Here is a 24969-nt window from a genome sequence, read left to right as displayed (position 1 = left end):
ACACGGAGGCTGTGATGTGCCTTACAGAAAAAATACAGTGTTAGGTAAGCTTCATTCGGACATGAGTTATATATGGTGCTATGGCCAGGGAGCTCAATGTCCGTGAGTCAATGAGTATATATTAAATTTTATCTATTATCTGTTAAATGTTATTACATTAATATCCTATTAAGCATCACACACTCAGCTACATAATATATTCAATAAGGGGTCCTTAAGCAGAAGCACATGTAAAATCAGGTTACGTATTGCTCCGTTGAAGGAAACGTCGTGACCAGAAGCTTGTAGGAACCCAGCCCTCTATTTCCCCTGGGAGCGATGCTTCGGCATTTCCTAATTCAGGGCTCCCAGCAGCCTCACGGAGCATGACTTCCACGAACAATGAGAATCAGCTATAGGTTGTTTCCTTGCAAGAGAATCCTGTTAGAAGGTTTGACTATCTGGGATGGTTAAAACCACGTTTTCTACTGAAATAAATGTTCATCTGAAGGAGACAACCCAACCCGCCAGTGACTTACGTCAGTGCCGTGCTTCCGCGTCGCCTGGGAGGCCAGCGACTTGATTCTCTCCCGGTAGAGCTGAGCAGCGCGACTGTTGTACTTGGCGTTGGTGTCATTGGTGGCACAGCCGTGTTGATGGAAAAAGGAAGACTATGGAGGAAAATACACGAATTAATAGCAATACTGCATTAAATCTAACGTGACCGAAAACATTACTTCATGTTATGAAGGATTTTTTGGAAAATACTAGTGAAAACAAAAGTAATTAAACCACATAATTTACAAAAAAAATTTAAACCACATAATTTCATATAAACTTTTTCTTGTAAAAGGAATGCCTTCCACACATGCAACATTAATATTTTGGTAAAACTGGACACGAGACTCGCATTACAAAATGAAATCACTGGCCCTTCGTTCCTCCATTAAAGCACCTCTCTCATTCTGGGTTATTTTGTTACTTCGGGGGACATTTTCCACTCCGGACTACTTTTAGTTCATGAGAAATTCATTTCAATTGGAATTCCACTAATTGAAATTGGTCAGGAGCATTGCTGACCTTCAGAACTATATCTGCATGAACAGAGTCCACAGCATAAACAAGGTGGTAAAACAAATGTTTAAACAATCAGAAGAAACTATGTTTACCTCATAAGGGTCCCTATTCAGACATGAATTACAGAATTCGTATCTTAATTCAAGTAGGCACTTGAAAAACCTGTATGAGCAACTCAATTTGATTAATCAGATATACTGAATTTGTAAATGAAGTTTAACATATTTGAGGACCCTTATTTAGGTTTGTAAGGGGAGTTAAGGATATCTGCTCTAAAACTGTAAGTTAACTGGACACTTATTTTTTTACGCAGAAATTCCTAAGCTGAGATGGGGATCTCGTTTGTCTTGTTCGCCACTGTAACCCGCACCTAGCCCAGAGCTTTGTGTGGACCAGGTATTTCACAGACTTGGGGATAAACAAGTCACCAGGGCCATCCACTGCCAAGCCCTTCCGGACTTTGCTATCCGACAGGGCCCCCCAAGCTCGTACATGCGAATACCGAGCTTCCGTCCTAGTCTAACACGGATTTATTCGAGAAGGGAAATAGCATGTCTAAGGCGAACTTACTGCACTAGCATTTCCTCCAACCTGCATGCATCGCAGCTGAAACCAAGACCAGTTAGAGTCCAGCTCTGTAGATCTAAATGGAAAGAATATTTGCAAACATTAACACATTTCCCCCCCAGAATCAAGCCACTACACTTTAGAAAACAAGAGTTCCATCAGTTTCAGGATCCTGAAGACTTCTAAGTTTGGGTTAACAGTGACATACGATGCTGGGTCTGCAGGGTGCATGATGGCTGTGCCGGCAACTCCTGGCCGCTCTCGTCCTTCCTAGCAGCTAAGTCTCCAGGTGGGGGGGGGGGGGGGGAGAGGCGGCCGCCCGCTCCTCCCCACGCCTGACCACAGACAGGCCAGGCCAGGCCAGCAGGACCTTGCGCTGCACGGACTCCAGCCAGGTTCTCTTCTAGGGTGCAGGGACACAACAAGCTTCCCAGGGCCGCTGGAACCACTGACTCCTGGCCTTGCATCCTCAGGGGCTTCGGATCTAAAAATTGGTAACGCGTCTCTGCTCCAAATAGATGTACTGTTCCGAATTTTTCAGATCAGCTATCCATTTGTCCAGTGTGACCCCTAACGGGAGCCTCCGGGATGCTCACAGCCTTATCACTGGGTGGAAGGGACCTACTCAATGTCACCACCATCAGGGAGGGGAGAAAACTCAGGATTTAGTGCTCTTAAAGGGAAAACTTAAGTGTCTTCTCCCCTATCACACCTTAGCCCTGCTTATCTGTAATCTGAGACCAGATCAGGACAAGGGAAAGGCAATAACTGTATTTCTCAACAATGAAAGTTCACTGAGTGATTACTGTAAATGAAGATACGACAGTACGACGATGTTAGAAGTCTTTATATCAAATCCATAGGTATGAGCAAAAAGCCAAGCTGTCCCATATTCAACAACAGCTTGTCCTACACTAACTGTAAGGACCGTGGACATTTTTAATGGGTACAGGTGGAGTACCCTGTACAAAACAGGAAGGTAGAAAGAAGCTTCAGATTCACTAGAGTCCTCCTTTCATGCTACCCTTCCACATACTAATTTCTACACCGCTCTGTACTGCTTCACCTTTGTAAATGTTAGAATGTTGTTCTGAAGCCAACAGCTACCTTAAGATTAATAATAATACGTATTATTATCACCCATCCATATGACAAACCCACTTCACGGTGATGCATGAAAAGGACAATCTAATCCACCCTTTATACGCAACAGATTTCCCAAAGGCAAGAATAAAATCTTGTAGAGCTTGAGGACCAAGCAACGTGACTGAATCATATATCCTGTTCTGAAATCTTTTTTCTGATAGATCTGGCTCAGTCCCATTTTCAGGGCTCTCCCTCAGTCCCAGTCGGATGCCAGCCCCACCCCACTCTGTCACAGGGTGGCAGTTACCAGCACGGCCTCTGGAGACCGACTGAGAGATTTAGAACAAATCTCACCTCTGCCATGACTCGCTGTGTGACTTTGGAGAACTTACTGAACCTCTCTGTGCCTGCCTTCCTCATGGGCAAAGCAGTGATCATTATACTATGATCTATTTCATTCTTGTAGGAATCAAATAAGCTAATATCTAGAAAGTGCCTGGCTCATGGTAAATCCCATATGGTTAAAATTCTCCTCATCACGGGGCGCCTGGGCGGCTCAGTCATTAAGCATCTGCCTTTGGCTCAGGGCGTGATCCTGGAGTCCTGGGATCGAGCCCCACATCAGGCTCCTCCGCTGTGAGCCTGCTTCTTCCTCTCCCACTCCCCCTGCTTGTGTTCCCTCTCTCGCTGGCTGTCTCTATCTCTGTCGAATAAATAAATAAAATCTTAAAAAAAAAAAAAAAAATTCTCCTCGCCACCATCACCATGACCACGTTAGCCCTGTCACTCTGCGTCAGGGGCAGCAAGCTCCAGAGGACGGGGATGGCCCCTCTTTTCCTGCCCCACTCCTACCACAGGCGTGTAACAGGTACCTGAATTTGTGCCGCCTTCATTATGTCCTAAAACTGGGGCTGCAAGTCCTCGGATTTGCTATGCAGCCTGACAACTTCTGGTCTTAAACGACCTTTAAAAATAATAAAGCCAAATATTTCTCTATTAGTCAATATTTCTCAAATATTACTCCTTAGAAATGAGGATTAAAACTAACTGCTCCTGACCTGGCCTGCCAGGGATTCTCTCTCATTACACTGGAATTTCAGAATAAAAGGTTTTGATGCCAATGGATTGTGACAATAGTCAATCTTAAGAGGAAACTTCACTGCTCCTGAGTGCCCGACATGAGGAGGTGACTTACTTTAGGTTATTTCTTACCTGTAATTTAGATTAAGACGTGTGAAAGGTAATAGTCTGTGACAATGCTAAGAAAAAAGTAAAGCAGAGGAAGAAAGAACAGTTGAAGAATTAGTGTCCCTTTGACAAAGTCGCTCCTGTTAGCCAACTAGGTAAATGAGAACAGGTTTCCACGGCCTCTACAACCCTTACGAGTCAAGATAGGACCTGCTTAAAACTGCATGAATTAGGGGTGCCTGGCTGGCTCAGAGTCATTAAGCGTCTGCCTTTGGCTCAGGTCATGATCCCAGGATCCTGGGATGGAGCCCTGCATCGGGCTCCCTGTTCAGCAGGAAGCCTGCTTCTCTCTCTCCCTCTGCTTGTGTTCCCTCTCTCTCGCTGTGTCTCTCTCTGTCAAATAAAAATCTTAAAAAAAAAACAAACAAAAAAAACCCTGCATGAATTAGGGGCGCCTGGGTGGCTCAGTCAGTTAAGCATCTGCCTTTGGCTCAGGTCATGATCCCAGGGCCCTGGGATGGAGCCCCACATCAGACTCCCTGCTCTCTCTCTACCTCTCCCCCTCTCGTGCTCACTTGCGCTCTCTTTCTCAAATAAATAAACAGTATTAAAAAAACTCTGCACGAATTAGCTTCACTGGTGGCTGCCAAACTCAGTATTTTTTTGTTAAGTAGAACATTTAAATAGATTTTAGAAATCAGAAGGAATCTCACCAAATAAACATGACGAAGTTATCATGTAATGAAACATTTTAAATGGAATTTTATCCATTTACCACAATTAATCCAGACATTTCCTTGCAGACAAGCCCGGGAACAGCTTCCAGGCAGCCAGCTGTTTGTAACTGGCCTGAGTGCTTAATAGGACGCCATGCCTTCCTACGCTCACACCACAAAACGGTTCTCCCCTCACATCCACTGGGCAGGCACCCAGACGACTCCGCCCTTCCCTCAAGGGAAGGAAACGGAAACATGGAGAGGGAAGGAGCACAGGCAGAGGCGGTCCGGGATGGTGACGGGAGCGCCCTCTCTCCTAACGCCCCCTGGGCACTGCCAGGCCAATGTCTGGGGGACCCGCTGCGCCCAGGGCCCAGCCTGCCTGCATTCGCCCTTCAACGCCTCAGCAGTTAAGGACAGGCTCCGGCCTGGCAGTCAAGGCCCTCCACAAGGTCAGCCGAATCTTTGCCCTTGGAATCCTTCATCACCTCATTTTCCTATGCATATAAAAATTAGCCACATTTCCCTCTTTCCAGCCTCTATACCTTTCCTTAAAGTCTGAGTGCTGACCTCCTTTTCCCTGCCTGTTTCCATTATCAAAATCTCACCAAAACTTTGAGGCTGATTGCAAGTGTCACTTCCTCCTTTCAACTTGGACTCATCTTCCTCAGAAGTAGATGTGGTCCTGCTTCCATGTCCTGGATGGCACCTGACAGTCTGTCCTCTTGTTCATGCTGTTTGTAAGCCTGCCCCTGCCCCCTCAGCCCACTGCGGGGAGGACGAGATTCCATTCATCCCTCATAAACTCATGAAATACTTAACAATGAACTTGAGGAGAAACAGAGCTGAAGGGAGGGGAGCACGGCCAGGCCCAGCTGCCCCAGGAGCTAAGGCGCAGAGGTCAAGCCCCAAGAGGCGCTGGGCTGGGGCCAGGCCGGTTATACCCACTCTGCTCCAAGTGGCGGCTGGCCGTTGCCGTGGCCCTTGTTGGTTGGCAAAGGCAACAGTACATCAATTTTTTCCTTTGTACAACTGTTGACCCGAAATTCTACTTTCAAAGAAAAAAAACCCAAATCTCCATTTAAATAAACATTCCACTCAAGCCAAACTGTGCATCTGTTCATGCCTGGGGAGCACCACGCTGAGCGTGGGGGCGTGTGCGGGTGTGTATGTGTGTGTCTGGCAGCAGGGGAGAGAAGAGGAGAAAGGGATTCAAGAGGAAGGACTTCTTACTTTATGAACTTTGGAACTGCTTGGATTTTTTTCCCCATTGAGCTAGTGTTTGTAATTGTTTGAACAACAAAAAATGCCTAAAGAGCAAACCTCCACCTCTTAAAAACAAAAACCCTACCCTTATCATCCTTGACTTACTCTTGCCCAACTCCCAGACAGCTGTCCTCCAGTTATACGGGATTTTTTAAACAACTGTTTCTGAATCATTTATAAACACTGTGATTCATAGTTACATTTATCTGACGTTTTAAAGGCTAGTCATTAAACCTGCGGCGGCCCAAGGAGACTCTGCTGTCTAGCCTCATTAGGCTTCCGGTCAGTCCTTCCCGCACCCGGGAACACGTCAGATTTCCTGGAGTGGTTTAAACTGGAGGTGTGCTTTGGTGGTGAGGCGGAGGGAGGCCCAGATCGTAATGGGCGGCACTCGGCAGAGAGGAAGGGGGAAGAACAAAGAAAGACAGCCAATTATGTATTGTCTTATGTCCACTAGTAACAACCGCTCGGGGACTGGACGGGGGCGGGGGGAAGTATATTAAAAAGAAACTTGCCGTAGCAAGTAAATACCTCAACATTAAAAAAAAGAGGTAAGAACAGGGTAGTATATTCAAAATATTCTGGGACCAGTATCTCTAAGAAAAAAGAAAAGACAAGAAATGGATAGATACTCTGAAACCAGGAAGAACGCACAAAAGAACTCCCTTTTCTAATTAATTACTATGGAGTTATATAGCTATAAATATTTAGCCCCTCATGCCTCCAGGAACTGATTTCTGAAAAAAGAACTCATGAAAGTACAACAGGAAAGGTCTTTTTTAAGGGGCGCCTGGGTGGCGCAGTCGTTGGGCGTCTGCCTTCGGCTCAGGGCGTGATCCCGGTGTTCCGGGATCGAGCCCCACATCGGGCTCCTCCGCTATGGGCCTGCTTCTTCCTCTCCCACTCCCCTGCTTGTGTTCCCTCTCTTGCTGGCTGTCTCTCTCTCTGTCTAATAAATAAATAAATAAATAAATCTTTAAAAAAAAAAAAAAAAAGGAAAGGTTTTTTTAAGTTAACATATTAAAAAAGAAAATTAAGCTATTATTTGTACTATATAGCTTTTATGTCATCATATAAAATATCTCATCACAAATTATAATTGATTTTACCCTATAGGAAATAATGCTTTCTTTTAAAGATTTTATTTACTTATTTGACAGAGAGTGAGTGAGAGAGAGAGCACAAGCAGGGGGAGCGGCAGAGGGAGCAGCAGGCTCCCCACTGAGCGGGGGGGGGGGGCTCAATCACAGGACTCTGGGATCATGACCTGAGCCGAAGGCAGACGCTTAACCGACTGAGCCACCCGGGTGGCCCGGAACTAATGCTTTTCATAGTAATCACATTGTCTCAGTATTCCTTAGGCCATAATATACAATAAAACCGCTCACTACAATCCCAAATAGCCTGCCTGCCTCCTTGGTTCCTTCCCTGGAAAAAGAAGTGGCAGGGGAACAGGTGAACTGGTTGGAGGGGGTCAGCGATAACGGAGATCTGAGCCAGGGCTGCTCAGGGGTGCCCTGCAGAACGTGTCCTGGCCAGGGCCCATGGGGGACGAAGTGCAGGCTTTGCTTCCAAGTCCTGAGCCTCCCTAGGGATCCTTCTGCTATTTCAATTTATTGTACTTCACACAAGGGCACTTCAGCCCCCTCACTGGACTGCAGGGCTGTGCCCCACGGAGTACACAACAAAGGCCCATCGAGGCTACTACCAGACTGAGTAGAAGATACAATCTCTCCAGGAGGAGCCAATGCAGCCCAGGTCTGCAGATAAATACAGACAGACTTCCTTTTTACAAGCATGAACTTGTCACTAAAATTCATACAAAAATCACTCACTCGGGCTTTGTGAGATCAGTGACCCTGGGAGCCAGGGCTGCAGGACTGTGCTGGACGTATACCCACGTTACAATGAGGGCTTCTCGCCCTCTGCATCAGCTCTCCTCCTGATGGGGCGTGTGCCGGACCCACACACCCCGATCCTTCTCTATCACGAATGTGTCATAGTAAGATTCCTGAGCTGCCGGTTATTACAAGGTGATAAAAGGAGAAGAATGTCTTGAATCCTCCATTCTGACTCCATCGTCAGCACCGCGGCCCCAGGTCCCTGACACAGAGCTCTACAGAACAGTAACTAAGAGGAAAGAATTCATTTTCCCTGTTCACCTAATTAGGAAGACTTAAATCCCTAAAACTCACAGCCAGCCTCTCGTTTACTTCATGTCAAGGCAAACATGAAGGAAAAAGGGGGGAGGAGCTGTGTAACCAAAGGATCCCTCCCACCCACGACGAGAGAAGACTCACTTACCGAATAAAACTCAAGTGAACGCCCAGTGACCGGTGTGACCCTGAACAGTCAATGCAAAGAAACACCCCGTAGGTTACACTCGCCCAGCTGGGATTCTTGGCACCACAATCAAAACATACCTGAAAGAAAATTTCAAAATTCGGTTATTAATTAATTCATATTAGCCAAACGAGCCCTCTTACAGGATACAATACAGGGTTTACCTTGAAAGTGGCCTCACCTTTCCACTTTTTTTTTTTTTAAAGATTTTATTTATTTATTTGACGGAGATAGAGACAGCCAGCGAGAGAGGGAACACAAGCAGGGGGAGTGGGAGAGGAAGAAGCAGGCTAATAGCAGAGGAGCCTGATGTGGGGCTCGATCCCATAACGCCGGGATCACGCCCTGAGCGGAAGGCAGACGCTTAACCGCTGTGCCACCCAGGCGCCCCTCACCTTTCCACTTTTAAACTGGTTATTACAAAATATCTCACCTACAGGCACCTGGATGACTCGGTTGGTTAAGCGTCTGACTTTGGCTCAGGTCATGATCCCAGGGTCCTGGGATCCAGCCCCGCATTGGGTTCCCTGCTCCGCGGGGAGCCTGCTTGTCCCTCTCCCTCTGACCCTCCTCCCTGGCTCGTGCTCTCTCTCTCTCTCAAATAAGAAAAATCTTTTTAAAAAAATCTCACCTAGAATTTTTTAAATCTCAACTTTCAATTTTTTTATTATCATATTATGTATAATTTTATCATATTAATTAAGCATCAACAGGGCTTCTACCAGGCATGCGCACCCTAGCCAGGACGTCCCCCTGCTGGGAACGCTCAAGGCCTTGTGGCCCTCCAGACGGTGGCTCTGCACCAGAGGCAGCACTCATGCATACTCCTGTCCCCAGCCAGACGAGACGGCAGGTGCGGGAACCCCCCTCACCGGGCAGGGTGGTCTGTGACCAATAATAAGACAGAAGTACCGGTAGGTCATTTCTGAGATTAAGTTACCAAAGACACTGTGGCGTCCTTTCTGCCTCTTGCTATCTCTCTCCCTTGGATCACTGGCTCTGGGGGAAGCGAGCCACCATTCTGGAGCACTCGAGAGCAGCCCAGCAGAGAGCCACAAGTGTGAGGAACTGAGGCCATGAGTCCAACAGCCAGTGAGGAGCGGAGGCCGGCTGAGCTCCACATGAGTGAGCTTCTGAGCGGGAGCCCCAGGCTTCAGAGACGGCAGCCCCAGCTGAAAGCTTGATGGCAACCTCATGAGACCCAGGGCCTTCCTCCCTCAACACTAACTGAAGTCACACGTTCCTCATCTGACAACACCTGGCAACAGGGGCACAAAACGACTTTAAAATACACAGAGTTTGTCACGGAAATCAGTATTTATAATTAATTAAAGTCAGAACAACAGAATAGCAAAAATTCCACTAGTAAGAGAACACTTCATTTTTTTTCCCAGAAAAAGAGCCCTATATTTTATTTTATTTTAAGATTTTATTTATTTATTTGACACAGAGAGACAGCCAGCGAGAGAGGGAACACAAACAGGGGGAGTGGGAGAGGAAGAAGCAGGCTCCTAGCGGAGGAGCCTGATGTGGGGCTCGATCCCATAACGCCGGGATCACGCCCCGAGCCAAAGGCAGATGCTTAACCGCTGTGCCACCCAGGCGCCCCAAGAGCCCTATATTTTAGATACACTTTAAAGACAGAGCCACCGATGTGAAGGTTCTTCCAACTCCAGTCATCAAGAAAGATCTGGCTTCCGGCCTTTTGAGGGGGACACCAAAGTGAAAACATGAGCAGACCGTCCAAAGCCCCGCACCATGACGGGCTCACATTAAGCATGCACGAACAGTGGGGCTGGAGAGACAACGGACACAGAAGGTGCCAGTCCATTCACTTTGGTGTTATCGATTGCTGGCTGTATGCCAGACATTATGGCAGGCACTGAGCTATCCAGAAATATCTAGCCTCACAGATCCCACGGACACTTGCCGAGTCCCTACCCCCTGCCAGGCCGTGTGCGGGCCTTATGCATGTAGGGTAAGGAATCCCCTTCCATGGGACGCCACACGGTGTGACCAACTCTGCCCATGGTGCTGTCCCTCAGCAAGAGGCCGTCTGAACCCCCCGCTCACTCAACTAAGAGTTGTGCACTTACTACCAAGGAAGTATCCGGGACGCACAAAGCAGACATACAAAGATAGCTCAGGAAAGGTCATCCCACACGGAGCCCACGCGTAGAGCCCACAGTTTAGCAGGAAAGACAATTAGTTGTAAGTTGAAAGCTGGAAGCAAGGACAGGATACAGAAAGTTTTCCCAAAAAAAAGAGGTCCAAGAGGCAACTGAAATCGCAAGAATAGAATCTTCAATGGCAGTAAGTGACAAAAGCATATGTAGGAAGTGGCCCTGTGGAGGGAGGTGACGACAGAGATGGTGCAGAGCCTAGAACAGGTAAGACTGAGACTCACTCCTGAGGTGGTCTGGCGCAAGGCTGAGAAGAGAGCAGAGAGCCTTCTAACCATGCCGGCCTCAGCACCCTCCTGACCCCCCAGCCAGGATGAGGAATTGCCAGAATGTCGCTCCAGGGGGCCGGGGGCCCTCCTGTGCACCTGAGCTGAGCACGGAGCCCGCACCAAGTACTCGCTACGCGCAAATACAGGCTGGTGGGATAGTTCCGAGGGGTGGTGGAGATCGGGAACTGTGGGGCCTGAGTTCAGGAGGCGCTAAGAAACCCAAGTCTGGCTCTCACGAATGCCGGAGCAGGAGGCTGTGCTCTAAGAGTGGGGACTGCACTGTTTCGATAGGCAACCCCAAACCTAAGTTGAGATATGGTTTTCTAAGCAGAGGATCGCTTCCTATGGTGATGAAAAATAATGCCTTTGGGGCGCGTGGGTGGCTCAGTTGGACTGTTGATTTTGGCTCAGGTCATGGTCTCAGGGTTGTGAGATCAAGCCCCATGGTGGGCTCCACACTGCTTAAGATTCTCTCTCTCCCTTTCCCGGTTTGTTTTGCCTAAGGATGAGACCAAGTACTAGAGAAACAACAGCTAATGCTGAGTGTTTATTCCGTGTCAGGCATTGCTGCGGACCAACCGAACCACTGTAATGTCCCTATAAGGAGGTACTATTACTGCCCGCATGGAGGCCAGCTTCTGGGCATGTGTGTGACCTGTGCGGCTGCCCACGGCCCCACACTTAGAAAAGCCCATGGTTGCTTAATGCTCCGCTGTCTCCTCTTGACATTCTCAACACTTTTTAAACAAGGGCCCTGCATTTTCATCTCACACATTTTGTACTCTCTGCAAATTATGTAGTGCAGTTTTCATCCCCGTTTTAGAGAAAACTGAGGACTTAGGAAGTCAAGCATCACCGCGGAGGAGCGGTATCTCGGGGACTAGACCCTAGGACGTGCGCCCCACTCAAGCTCACTCTTCACCCCTCACCACATTGCCTCTCATACGGCTTGGCTGGCCGGGCTGGCCGTTATCTGTCTTCCGCCCGCTAGACTGACAGCTCCCAGAAGGCAGGAGCCGGTCTCCCTCTCCATCGGTGGGCCCCACCGCTCTGCACAGCGCCCAGCGCACTGCAGGGGCTCGACGGATACTTGCTGACAGTAACTCACGCAATAAAACTAAGGAACACAGAGACGAGGAAGGATTTCTCAAACCAGAACACTGACCCTTCTGGGTTAAAACCTTGATCCAGAGTAAATATTCATCACCCAAGAGATAAAGAAGCCAGATAACATAGTCTAAAAGTAAACCCAGTTGTTTCTCTTGAAGTACCTCCCCTCTCTGTGTATCTTACAGCTCTCTTTTACAGCCCCTTGGGAAGAATGCTTCCTGTTCCCGAAACTCTTCCATATTATTAAAACTAGTTTTCATCTTTGCTTAGGTAACAATCCTAATTGCTTACTAACAATCCAATGAAAACTCTTAAGAAATGTAGCAGAGGACTGCGAACATTACCGGAAAATTAGTTTTTGCCCCGTGCTTTTATTAATCTTATTACAGAATATAAAATTTTCTACAGGTGTGTTGTTCATCAGAAAGACTGTAAAAAAAATGCCTGACGCTATTAAAGATTAGCACCTGCAGGTACTGCTCTAAGTGCTTCTCTTGGATTTTCTCATTTAATCCTCCCAATAACACCCTGAGTTAGATCCTGCTCAGGCCTCCACTTCCAGAGGAGGAAAGAAGGTACGAAGTGGTCGAGTAACCTGCCCAAGGCAACACAGTCACCAGCAAGCCCACACAAATCCCTCAAAAGTGTCATAAAGACAAAGACTTCTTATTTTATTTTTTTTATAAAGCATTTGGTGGTTGCACGGCCACTTTTTTTTGTTGTTGTTGTTAAAGATTTTATTTATTTATTTGACAGAGATAGAGACAGCCAGCGAGAGAGGGAACACAAGCCGGGGGAGTGGGAGAGGAAGAAGCAGGCTCCTAGCAGAGGAGCCTGATGTGGGGCTCGATCCCACAACGCCGGGATCACGCCCTGAGCCAAAGGCAGACGCCCTACCGCTGTGCCACCCAGGCGCCCCGAGACTTCTTATTTTAAAGAGGGCACCTTCCCTCTGGTGAATTCAAAGAGAACACACACTGGTTCTGAGATAGAGCAGACAAAAAATATAACTTTTACGCTGCTAACTGCAGATCCTAATTTTGTCTAGTTATACAGCAACCACTCCCTATAAGCAGGTTATCTCAACTTGAAAATCAAGAAAACAGCAAAGAAAATAGCACTAAAGAATTCTTGAAGCCCTTCTCCTCCTGACTTTCCTACACTCATCAGACAACACCTCCAATAAACTTTTTCCTTTCTCACTCCTTGTCTTTAAAAATATGGGCTCCCTCCACCGAGACCTAAAGACATCTAATATAAAACTCAGGATCTTTCCATGCCATGATGTCATAGTTCATGACCATGATCATTAACAGCTGTTCACTTTGGTGACGGTGGGGACCAGACAAACTGTTGTCGCAGGAGGGGAGGGGAGAGTCCACGCTGACACACTGACAGCCCTTTGTACTCTCCAGGTTCCAGCCTGACCTGCAATCCTCGGTGGAGGGTGTCACTTTAGCCCGATGTGTCATCACATCTCCAGCCAGTTGCGAAAAGTTGTAAAAGTCGCAGAGGAGAAAACCACCTCTGAGATAAAAAAAAAAAAAAAAAAAAAAGGAAAAGGAAAACCCCAATCTCCAAAGAGACCCAACGGGAAGACAGAGAAAGGGTAGGTGGTGGGCCTTCTTAGCAAGAGAAAAGAGCTCGAAGCCGTTGCAGAAACCACTAAGTCGCTTTATCAGACAGGGAAACTGACGCTGCCATCAAAGGGCACAGTGGACCAACCAGGCTCCAACAGGCACCCCAGAACTCAGCTCCACCGTGCGGAGGGGGCCAGTCGAGCTTTCCCAAGCGCCCAGCGCTGCCAGCTGGAGTTTCTGGGCCGGTGCGTGCTTCCCAGCTGGGTCACAGGTGGCCTGCGGTGTCCACCCCGCTCACAGGAGCCCCCGTGTGTGCTCCCCAGTCTTCTCTGGGGGGTCCCCGAGCTCGCCCCCAGCTCTCTCAGGAACTCACGGGGTCCACTCCGCCACCCCCAAAAGAGCCCCCGTGTGTGCTCCCCCGCCGGTGTCAGGAACCATAAGTGTATGCCCCCGGCCCCCGGGACCCCCAGATGCTATCGCCTCCAGCCCCCAGGACCCCCAGGTGCCTGCCCTGCCCGGGACCCCGGTGTGCGCCCCCTACCCTCTCCTTGCTGAGGCTGGGGGCGGCGCGCGGCCGGGACCCAGGCGAGGCCCAGGCGCCGCGGCCGCAAGTGCGACGTGTCACAGGCCGGGCCGGCTCCTCCTCCCGCGGCCGCGGCCACTGCCGCAGCGGGGGCCGCCCGCGGGTTCGGCACGGATGCCCAGCCAGCCTGTACACGCCCGGAGGCCGTTACCTTGTTGGTGGGCACCGAACGGAGGCGCTTGAAGATGGTCAGGATGTCCTGCTTGCTGGGGTCCCCCATGGTCACCAGAGAAACGAGGCGCTGCCGGCCCGGCCAACCGGGAAGGGCCGAACAGGAGCGGTTGCCGCCTCCCGGAGATAGACGGCGGACGAGGGGGCGGGGCTGCGCGTGACGGCCAGGCCCCGCCCCTCCAGGCCCCGCCCTGCCCACAACCCGAGCTCACGCGCCGCTCTCTTCTCGCGGCCCTCGCTCAGGGGCACCGCTGGCTCCGCCTGCTCGAGTCCCGCCCCGGCGCTGCCGGCGCATGCGCGGAAGCCTCGCGCACCTTCTTGCGGCGGCGCGTTTTCGATAGGGGCTGTGCAGGGGTGAGGCTGGGGCCGTTTAGTGTCGGCTCCTGAGAGCTGGGACTGGGACCCGCCACCTCTTGGGCTGGTCGATCGCCACTTCGACCGACGGACTGCTTGCTTGGCCGAGGTCTTCTCACCTCGTCCTCGTGCCTCGTGCGGGCGCAGAACCAGCCCCTCCAGGTGGAGGAAGAAACATAAGGGGAAGGACCTACCCGCCACCTCTGGACGCCCGATTTTCACTAGTCACCTTTTTTTTTTTTTTTTTTTTTTTTTTTTTTGCTTTAAGCCCAAGCCAAATCCTGGGTGGGAAGTTTTCATCACCCGAAAATTCGTTTTCTGAAAGTACCTGTTTGGGTATCAGGTCAGCGAGAGAGAACAGTTTTCTTGAAGCTCAGTCCGAGCTGGTGAAAAGCAGCGGGACTTTTCCCAGCGCCCCGGGCTGCGGCCCACCCTGTGGCTGACATGACAGAAGGGTTCAGACGCTTGGAGAAGGGTGCCTCTTTTACTGTCATGGGTGGAGAGCCGCTGGAAAAATGTCTCCTGAGGTTCGGTGGTGCAGTGCAAGGAAGACAGGTTTACCTTGGCTTTAAACCCATTCAGCCAGCTCCTTCCTAGCTCTGTGACCTTAGTCAAGTCATTTATCTTCTCCAAAACCTGCCACACTGATCTATGCAAGGGGGCTAGATATAAAGAATCAGTGCCAAGCATGTGGGAGCCCCTTCCCAGGGGAGCCCCGGAAAAACCTTTGGCACTGCCTTTCTGCTTTTAGAAGCTGGGAATGCTCTTTCAACCAGTCTGGTTAGATACCCTCAGGGGAAGTTGGAAGTTCGCAAGGATGTGGACTCAGATAAACCCAGCGTTGGAACTTTTCCGGGGAAGGGAAATGTATTGCACAACAGAACAGTAAGTTAGTTTTGCAGATAGCAGTAACTTAAAGCTCTTCCTTCTATCAAGTCAAAGCATATACTCTTGCACTCTGTGTCCCGTAATACTGATGCAGGCTGACCTGCCTGAGGACCCAGAGGGAGAGCCACAGGACCAGCCAAGAGGGTCCTTGGTTTTGTGCAGGACAGAAATCAAATGCAAACTGAGAGGAAGTGAGAGCAAAGTTTATTAAGTAGTGTTTAAGTGATAGAGCATAGGAGACAGAGTGTCTGGGAGATTCAGAAAGGAAAGAAGAGAGTCGTTCGCTCGGGGTTGGGGTTTTTATTGAGGATGGTGGTCTGATGTACCTGTCTTAAGCATCCCAGAACCGGTCAATCAAAACAGGGACACGTGTTCAGGTGTCCTCCGTAAGTCAATTATGCCCTGGAGTCAGGGATCTTGACATCAAGGTATCTGGAGTCGGGGGTCTTGGAAAGCCTACATGATGACCTCTCCCTGTCACTCCTTGGATGATGTTATCTACTGTGCTGGAAGACTCCAAAGAAATCATTAACTCCTTGGCCATTACAAAGAGGACAGACATTAAGGCATGCATAACGCGGGGGTGATGAGGGAGCAGAACGGTGGCTGAGACAGCATAAGCTGACACCCTGAACCTCCCCCACTCCCGGGTGGGACAGGAGTGACATTCTTCCAGGAATCTCCCAACTATCTTAATGTTAATGTCTTGCTAGAGGGAAAAACCACCTTGACAGTGGCAAGGTCTCTGGTATCTTGTAGGTCGTCTTTAGCTATGAAAGTTCTTTTGAAACCTTTCTTCCTTACCTCCCCACAGTATATAATCAGCCACCCTTCACAACCCCGGGGCAGCAGCTCTTTCTGCCCATGGGTCTTACGCTCCTGCTTTAATGAAATCTTTTTGCACTAAACAGGTCTCAAGAATTCTTGGCCGTCAGCTCCAGACCTCAGCAACGTTCCAAAACATCACAAGGAGAAGGAAAAAAGTGCAGTGAAGTACAGTGTCTATGGGAGGAAAAATACCATTTGTAGGCCCATCACTGGCTCATCTCTCGTCTTCGTAAGTGTTCTTCATACAACTTCATACCACCTAATACAATGTGCAATACTGTATTTCCTCCCTTGAGTTGAACATATGTTGAGATCAGATCTGTTTCGTCTACCTCTGTCCCCAGCACCCAGAACAAGCAGTACAGATGTGTGGAATACGCCCAGAATATAGAAAGCTACAAAGAGCGTCACTCCCCACATGGTAACAGACTGGAGAGTCTCCAAAAGCATAGCTTTCCTTAAGCCTATCGGATGGAAAGGTTGCAAACCAGCCAAGTAAACCGAATTCCAAAGAGAAACGAGCCTCCCCAAAGACAGATGGAACGAAAGAGCACCCTCACCTTTGGTAAAGCACAGGAGAAAGGTGGCCACCAGCACCTGGGCAAGAGGAAAGTTAAAGTGTAAAATGAATTCGTAAAGGCCAAGCATGGGCTGGCTGTCAGTTTGAAATAGCTTGAGGCCTCGGAGAGTTTACGTTCATTCACAAGCTCTTTTCCATAAACCTCTATTGGAAATCTTTCATAAGATGGAGGCAAAGAGAGAAACCCCTTGGGGAGTAGGGTACCCAACTGTCGGGCGAGGGGCACCCCCCCCACACATCCCTTCTGGAAAACAAAAGCAGCAATGCACACTCCCTCAGAGTCCAGGGAAAGACCCCTTGCTGCCAGCGGGGGAGTAGAAGCAAAACCCTGTAATACCAAATCTGAAAGAGAATGAGAGCTCCTCTCACCCTCAGAAGAGGGCAGGCAAAACTTCATTGCTACGGATTTAGGAATAACAGAATAGAGAGGGAACCAGCCATGAGGCAGGTCCCCGTTGCTGTGCAGTCCTTGCTATTTCTTTTATGAAGACATCCTGGTGTGCCTGTGGCCAAGTGCAACAGCGTTTAGTCTATTTAGTTCATTCAGTGAAACAGGAACTTGCTGAAAGCCAGATGTCACTCTCAGGAAAAGCTAGACTTGCCTGGATAGTCATATGATGAACCACAAAGTGCGAATAGGCACAGATCTTGTCCCTTGTCCCTGGAGGACACCAGGGAACTTTCGTTAATGGTGAAGAGAAGACCTGCGAATGAATGCTCTGTGTTCCATTTCTGTAGGGGTCAGGTACATTTGAGAATGAGCATTATCTGATTTCCACAAACCCCCGCATGCCGCAGCACCCTCGATTCGACGACTGGGGAGAAGACGAGGCACAGACAGGTTGGCTTGTGAAAGAGTGCAGGTGCAGGGGACGATGGCCATGAGTGATCGCCCCCAGTGATCGCCCCAACCGCTGCAACCTCGCGTATTTATTGGCAACAATCAAAGGCAATCACAATCACAACCGACCAAGGGAGTGATCCGTATGACATTCTGGGAGGGTCACGGGATGGTGGTACAGCGCGGAGAAGGGCAGGGCATCAGGTGATGTAGCATTTAGCAAGTGGGGCCTATTCTTAAACATGTTTCTAGGGGCCCCGCGGGCCATCGTCAAGCCAAGGGCAATCAGATTTCAGTAGTGTTCTGCCCCAGAACAGCTGGGCATTTCCAACTGGCGGGCAGGCCGGGCCTTCCCGACTGCTTGACCCTTGGCTTGACAATGAAGCCCGCAAGGTCACCAGAAACATGTCTTTCCTATTATATCCCTAACATAAGTCTTCGGCCAGTGGCTGCTGCATCTCCCCCTTTTTCTTTTTGCAGAAGCAGGTAGGCGGACTCGGCCACTTCACGCTCCATCACACGTCGGAAGGCTCTTCTTTGGCATCTGAGGACTAAGCATATTACAAACAGAGATAAGTAATAGCAGAGCTTCTAGGCGGCTACTACCGTTATTGTTAAACCACTGGAAAAAATTTGAGGGGGACAGTGTCCCATCAATATTTTCTACCAAGCTTAAGCCTGGTACATTTTGTAAATCGGCGTGAGTAATGCCTTCAATAGTATCTTATAGTTGTTTAATATCAAGAGTTAAATTGTTACCATAATGGTTAGATAGATGCCTTCGAACTTTCTCCCAAGGAATCTCAGTTGCATTGTAACGAAAAGGAGTAACACAGAACGTTGTGACATTCCAGTCACAAAGAAGGCGTACGTGCAATTTAATATTTTGAATTTCATCTCCCAGATACGTCATGGCATATTCTAGATCTGAGCGCCGTTCACTCACTTTTTGATCAATAATAATTTGTTGACTCCATGCCCTACTGGCGTTATGGTGCCAATCTTGCACAAATCTTGTCGTCTGTACTGTTTGATGCAATGCTCTTCCTGCCACCGCAGCTGTGGCAGTGATGGCAATAATGCCAAAAATGGTCATAATAAGTAGTCCTATAAACCTTTTTGTGCGGTGGGCCCACTTCTGTAGGACCGTCAGCAAGGCACGCATGTCCGGAGAACTCTCCCATGGATGGGGGTGTTCGACGGGTATCCCTATTCCAACTCGCCTTCGTGCTAACAAGATGGTTGATTGGTCAGTATTTATGCTACGATTTAGGCAGGTATGTAACCTGCAATTTGTGCAAAAAAGCTCTTTTTGGAGCATATCCAATTTAAGAGATCCTACTACGAACACATATGGATCTCTCACACAAGCTTGAATATAGTCTTTATCAACCGTCTGAAAGCTTAAAGTATAGTTTCCATCTTTAAGATAGGTCCCATTCCAGATCTTAATAGGGGACTTTGCCGCAGCAAGTTTTCCATAAATGTTTTTGTCTTTTGCGGTAGTCCATAAAAGGAGAGGGGGCGGCTAATCGTCCCCATGCCATATTATAGGAAGATCAGATATAGTATAAAGAGTGGTATGATTAAGTACATGCCATCGTAAAGCTCGATGATGACAGCATTGTCTCCCAGTGTAATTAGAGTCTGCGAACCCCTTAGGGGACCAGTCCCACACTATTCCATAGGAATCATTAATTAATATACTGGGATGATTTGCTCTACATTCTTCCCAGTTGGGCTGAATCCCTTCATCTGACCACACTCTGGCCATTTTCCACTTAGGTATTGGTGGGATTTCAATGTTTTCTTCAGTAAAATTGTAGGCAAAGCCCACAGTAGGTGTCAAATAAAATTGCATCCCGGAGGAATTAATGTCTCCAGGAAAGGTCATCAGCCATCCTTGGTTTAATGGTCTTAAGCAATTTTCATAATGGCCAATACATATAGGTCTTGTATTAAAGCCCAAGGGGTATTAATTTCTTGTCCTTCTTTAGGGAAAATCAGGAGTCTAGGGTCTGCTATCCCTGGGATCCATTTAGATCCATTAATGTATACAGGGACAGTATCATCATCCCCTTCAATTGGCCGGATAAGAGGGGGATCGGGTACATAAGCCCAATAAGTAGCATTGGTGGCTGATGCCGTGTGACAAAGTGGGATACTCACGGCTACCGTCAATAAGGCCATCACAGTAACAGCCATATTGCTAGGGGTAGAGGGCTGCTGTCCACTACGCAGCACTTCTGCTCTCTGGGTCGGCTTCTTGATCTGACCCCAGGTGGGTATCTTCGCCGTCTTGGCGTGGCTAGCAACGTAGACTGTATAAAGAATCAGAAAGTAAGTTAGGGGATTGGAGACATCCTGAAAGAGTAATCACAGCCAGTAATTCAGACCTCTGAGCAGACAGATGAGGGGTTTCAATTTTTTTAATTTGAGGCCCATAGTAACAGGCTTTTCCTCTTGCGGCTCCGTCTGTGAGAAGGGTCAAAGCATTAGGTGAAGGCGAAGAGGCTGTGACTTTGGGTAAATAAAGGAAGTTCGCTTAAGACAGACAATAAAGGAATGGAACGATAGTGGGAAGATAAATTTCCCACAAACTGACTAAGCGCAATTTGCCAGGACAGGTTATTCTGCAGAGCAGTTTCGATCTGTGCCTTAGTAAAGGGAAGAACGATTGTCGAGGATCCAAGCCAGTTAATTGTTGAGCGCGTCTCCGTCCCATCTGTAAGACAGCTCCAATATGATCCAAGTAAGCCGTTAGTGCTCTTGTAGTATGGTTTGGTAAGAACAGCCATTCCACAAGGGCCTCATGTTGAATTAAGAGACCAGTAGGCGAATGGGGTGTATGGGAAGTAAGTAACGTTAAAGGCACATTCGGTACAACGCTTTGAGTTTGCATCTTATGAATTTGTTCTTCCACAAATCGCAGCTCTGAAATGGCTGCTTCATTGAGGGTACGAGTCCGGATCACCTTTCAATAATTCAAAGAGATTTTGCAACGCATAGGTAGGGACTCCTATCTTGGGTCTAATCCAATTAATGTCTCCCAATAATTTTTGCACGTCATTTCAAGTCTTAATGGCAATTTGCTGAATTTGTACCTTCTGGGTACGTATTGTGGTACGATGCATTATATAATTATATAACCTAAGTAAGAGTAAGGGGTGGAAGTCTGGATTTTTTCCGGAGCAATGACAAGTTTGTCAAGATCAAATTGATATTTGAGAGAACAGAAAACAGTGGCTAACTCTTCTTCCGTTTTTGCTGCACATAAAATGTCATCCATATAATGGATTAAGTAAGCTTGTGGATATTGGACCCGAATTGGTTCAAGAATCCGGGCCACATAACTTTGGCATATAGTAGGACTATTAAGCATTCCCTGGGGGAGCACCTTCCACTGAAAGCGCCTGGAAGGTTCTGTGAAATTAACACTAGGGATAGTGAAAGCAAAGCGGGGACAGTCTTGTTGTGCAAGTGGAATTGTATAGAAGCAGTCCTGTAAATCAACAATAGGAAGAGGCCAATGAAGAGGCACCATATTGGGGGAAGAAGTCCTGGCTGGAGCGGTCCCATAGGTTGAATTGCTGCATTAACTGCTCTTAAATCAAGTAAACGCCATTTTCCAGATTTCTTTTTGATCACGAAAACTGGCGAATTCCAAGGACTAAAGGATTCCTCTATGTGTCCTTTTTGAAGCTGCTCTTGAACCAAACTTTGCAGAGCCTCAAATTTTTGTTTAATGGCCACTGCTCGATCCAAATGGGGCGTTCGTCCCTCCACGTTAGTGGGATTGGCTCTGGAGGACCCACTGGAAGCCGAGCAGTGGCCCCTACGAAAAAGGCGGATTGGCATCCGTCTCTTTGGTAGGAGGTGGTATCATTATATACACTTCCCACTGTGGGAGTAGATCTCAACCCCGTAGATTAAGGGGAACGTCTATCATATATGGCTGGATAGACCCTTTTTGTCCCTCAGGCCCCTCACGTGGGAGAATATGAAGACTTTGGTTTACATTTTCTGCTTGTCCTAAACCTGAAATTGTTATTGCTGTGGGGCCCTGAGGCCATTTCTTAGGCCAATTATCAGTTCCAATAATGGACACATCTGCTCCAGTATCAGTAAGTCCCTGAAAGGACTTTCCCTTTATCTTTATATAGCAGGTTGGTTTTTCTTTGCAAATTTTCTCACATACACTCCTGACTGACCGGTACTTCCAAAGCCTGCGTCACCACGCGTTTGATTTTTGAATTTTCCTTTAATATATGGCAGCAATAGTAACTGCGCTATTCGGTCTCCCTTTAAGAATTTATATGGGGTATTGGAAGACATTAGAACCATGATTTCTCCAGTACAATCTTGAGTCAATGACTCCTGTAAGGACGAACACACCTTCTTTGGTCGAACTAGATCTTCCTAAGATTAGTCCTACTGTATAGTCTGGCAAAGGGCCAAAACAGCCTGCAGCAACCTTCTGAGTAGACTGATTTGGGAGCAATAAAAAACCTTCTTTACACGGGAGATCAAGCCCAGCGCTCCCTGGCCTGGCATGTAACAATCTAAAATTGTCCGAGATGGAGGTTGTGGGGTGCCCCCTTTTGGTTCGGGGCTGAGGGCTTGCCCCGTAACCCGTTTCCCTGTAGAGCGGTACCACCTTGGTGAACTTTAGAGCGGCACTGACTGGCCCAATGATTCCCCTTTTTGCATCGGGGACAGAGACCAGGGAAATTATTTCTTTTTCCCATCTTTCTGTTCTAAAGACGGCATTGGGCGCGAGTATGCCTGCTCCTTCCACAGCTGAAGCATTGTCCCTTGAAACTATTTGTTGTTAAGGCTGCCATGGCCTGAGCTAGCAAGTCGGCTTTGTAGGTCTCGGTGCCTACACCTTGATGTGATCAGTGAGCGTGCCTTTTCCTTTAAAAGGAGCGGTAACTTTCTTACAATCCGCATTTGCATTTTCATAGGCCAGCAATTGTAATAAAGAGTCGGCAGCTTCCACAGTATTGGTCTTCTAATAGCTTCCTGTGATCTTCCTATGAATTCAGTATGAGGCCCCGAGCACCCTGAATCATCTTTTGAAAGGAGGCATTAGCAGTAGCTTGAGAATCTTTCCCAAGCACATAAGCGACATCTGCGAAGCTGTTCTATAGCTTGGTTGGTCATCTGCACCTGTTCCTGCACTTGACCCCAAGGTCCCATCCCCATCAACTGTTCTAGAGAGACACGGATATTATGAGCTCGATTATAATTTGCAGCCGTTTCCGCATGATCTTGCCACCACGTATGAAATTGTAAGAATTCCCCTGGGGAAAGAACAGCCTTCGCTAACGCAGACCAGGCCGTAGGAATCAATCGGTTGCCTTCTGCAATGCCCTGAATAAGGCCCATAGTGAAGGGCGAACTAGTACCATAGTTTTGTACTGCCTGTTTTAACTCTTTGAGAACTTTAAAGGGAAATGGTTCGTGCGTGGCTTCATATATTCCTTCCAGGTGGTTGGGATCTACCCCGGGAGGCAAACGTTCCCTTATAGTTACTGGGAACGCCAATGGTAGAGCATCTAAATCTCGTTGTTTGGCCAGGAGCAAGCCTTTTTGAACCGCAGAAAGCTGCGACTGATACGGCTCCCTGTATGATGGAGCCGTTGCCTGTTTTTGAGAGAGGAAACCACTGTTCCTCTTTGGAAGCAAAGGTGGTGGTGGAAAGCCGTCCACTCCTATGGGAGGAGGAGGGGGAACAGGTTTTACTTTTCCTCCTTCCGGGACAGCGCGTTCAGGTCCTGTGGAGGACTCATCTTTGGCATTAGGACTCTCGAGTTCAGTATCACTCTGAGTCGGGAGTTTGAAGTGGTTCCGAGACAGAACGTATCAGACCATGTAGGCCAAATAGTGATGGGGAATAGGCTTTCCCCGAGCACGGTGCTGCTTGAGCTCATGCCCTACCTTTTCCCATGCTTGCAGATCTAAGGTCCCCAGCGTGGGAAACCATGAACAGTATTCTTCTATGACTTTTAGTAAGTCCAGAAGCTTGCCTTCGCTAACCTTAACTCCTCCCGCCCTTAGGAGTTGCTTCAAAAGACAGACGTAGTAAGCGCGATAATTTTCTGTGCTCTGACAATTTCCCATACCCTGCTAAAGTTCCCCAACTCACCAGCGGGAAATGTCCACGGCCTTGGTTCTTTACCCACTGGGGCTCCTTCTCCGCTGTAGATTCAGATCCTTGTTCCAGGTCCCTGCTCAGGTCCCTGCTCAGGTCCCTGCTCGTGGTCCCCGTTCTGGCACCACTTGCCGCCACACGTCAGCAGCGCCGCAGCCGCAGCACCCTTGATTCGAGGATTGGGGAGAAGGACGAGGCACAGACAGGTCAGCTTGCGAAAGAGAGCGGGGGGTACGGGTGCAGGGGACGATGGCCACGAGTGATCGCCCCCAGTGAGCGCCCCGAACCGCTGCAACCTCGCGTATTTATTGGCAAAAATCAATGGCAATTACAATCACTATCGATCAAGGGAGTGATCCGTATGACATTCTAGTGAATAGTAGTGCATCACGGGGAGGGTCACGGGATGGTGGTACAGCACGGGGAAGGGCAGGGGATCAGGTGATGTAGCATTTAGCAAGTGGGGCCTATTCTTAAACATGTTTCTAGGGGCCCCTCGGGCCGTCGTCAAGCCAAGGGCAATCAGATTTCAGCAGTGTTCTGCCCCAAAACAGCTGGGCGTTTCCAACTGGCGGGCAGGCCGGGCGTTTCTGGTTGCTGGGCGAGCCGGGCCTTCCCGACCGCTTGACCCTTGGCTTGACAGTGAAGCCCACAAGGTCACCAGAAACATGTCTTTCCTATTACATCCCTAACATAAGTCTTCGGCCAGTGGCTGTTGCACCCACACTGCCCGGGCAGTGCACACCTGGAAATTCACAAGTGCCCCATTTTAAAAGGTGAAATATTTAAATAATGATATTTTCTTGTTACTGAGTTGATGTTATTGATTTGTTTAAAAAATTAAGCTGATGCCATTACTTCCTTTAATGGGATAAAGGATTTGGTGTAATCATTGCTCATTGCTGTCATATTTGCAATATTAAAATATTAGCAAAAATAATTGCAAATGAGACGAAAACTTAGACAAACAGCTGTATCTGAATGTTCATAACAAATGCATGTGCAGTCATCAAAAACTGCTAACAACCCAAATAGCCTTCAACTGGGTTAGCAAACGTGGTGAATTCTTCCAGGGAGACTACCTACAGCAAGAAGGAGCAAGCTAGGGGTGCGTGAAACCGCAAGGATGAATTTCAGATTAATCATGTGAAGCAAAGGAAGGGAAGACAACGGCTGCATACTGTATGACTCCATTCATAGGAC

The 24969-nt window shown here is 48.3% G+C and overlaps 1 protein-coding gene and 1 long non-coding RNA gene across 3 annotated transcripts in view; one reads left to right on the top strand and one right to left on the bottom strand.

Moving 5' to 3' along the window:
- The window catches only part of ARFGAP3 (ADP ribosylation factor GTPase activating protein 3), a 47738-nt gene extending 33412 nt beyond the window's left edge, over window positions 1–14326 (bottom strand). The window contains exons 1-4 of one of the 2 annotated variants that reach the window (XM_026479480.4): window positions 14099–14326; window positions 8184–8302; window positions 1627–1699; window positions 519–650 (exon numbers count right to left, since the gene is read on the bottom strand). In XM_026479480.4, the coding sequence (XP_026335265.1) occupies window positions 519–650; window positions 1627–1699; window positions 8184–8302; window positions 14099–14167 (393 nt within the window). In that variant the 5' untranslated portion in view covers window positions 14168–14326. The remainder of the gene's footprint in view (window positions 1–518; window positions 651–1626; window positions 1700–8183; window positions 8303–14098) is intronic. The other variant, XM_044392294.3, reaches the window with a different exon arrangement.
- A 444-nt stretch (window positions 14327–14770) lies between these two features.
- LOC130544498 (uncharacterized) lies at window positions 14771–20947 on the top strand. The gene is made up of 3 exons (XR_008960811.1): window positions 14771–15357; window positions 16272–16417; window positions 16533–20947. It is a non-coding gene; the product is annotated as an uncharacterized LOC130544498 (long non-coding RNA).
- Window positions 20948–24969: the final 4022 nt, after the last annotated feature.

The sequence above is a fragment of the Ursus arctos genome, unplaced genomic scaffold, assembly GCF_023065955.2.
Source record: "Ursus arctos isolate Adak ecotype North America unplaced genomic scaffold, UrsArc2.0 scaffold_21, whole genome shotgun sequence".
Lineage (NCBI taxonomy): Eukaryota > Metazoa > Chordata > Mammalia > Carnivora > Ursidae > Ursus > Ursus arctos.
The sequence above is the reverse complement of the archived record's forward strand: the minus strand, read 5'-3'. Positions and strand labels throughout refer to the sequence as shown.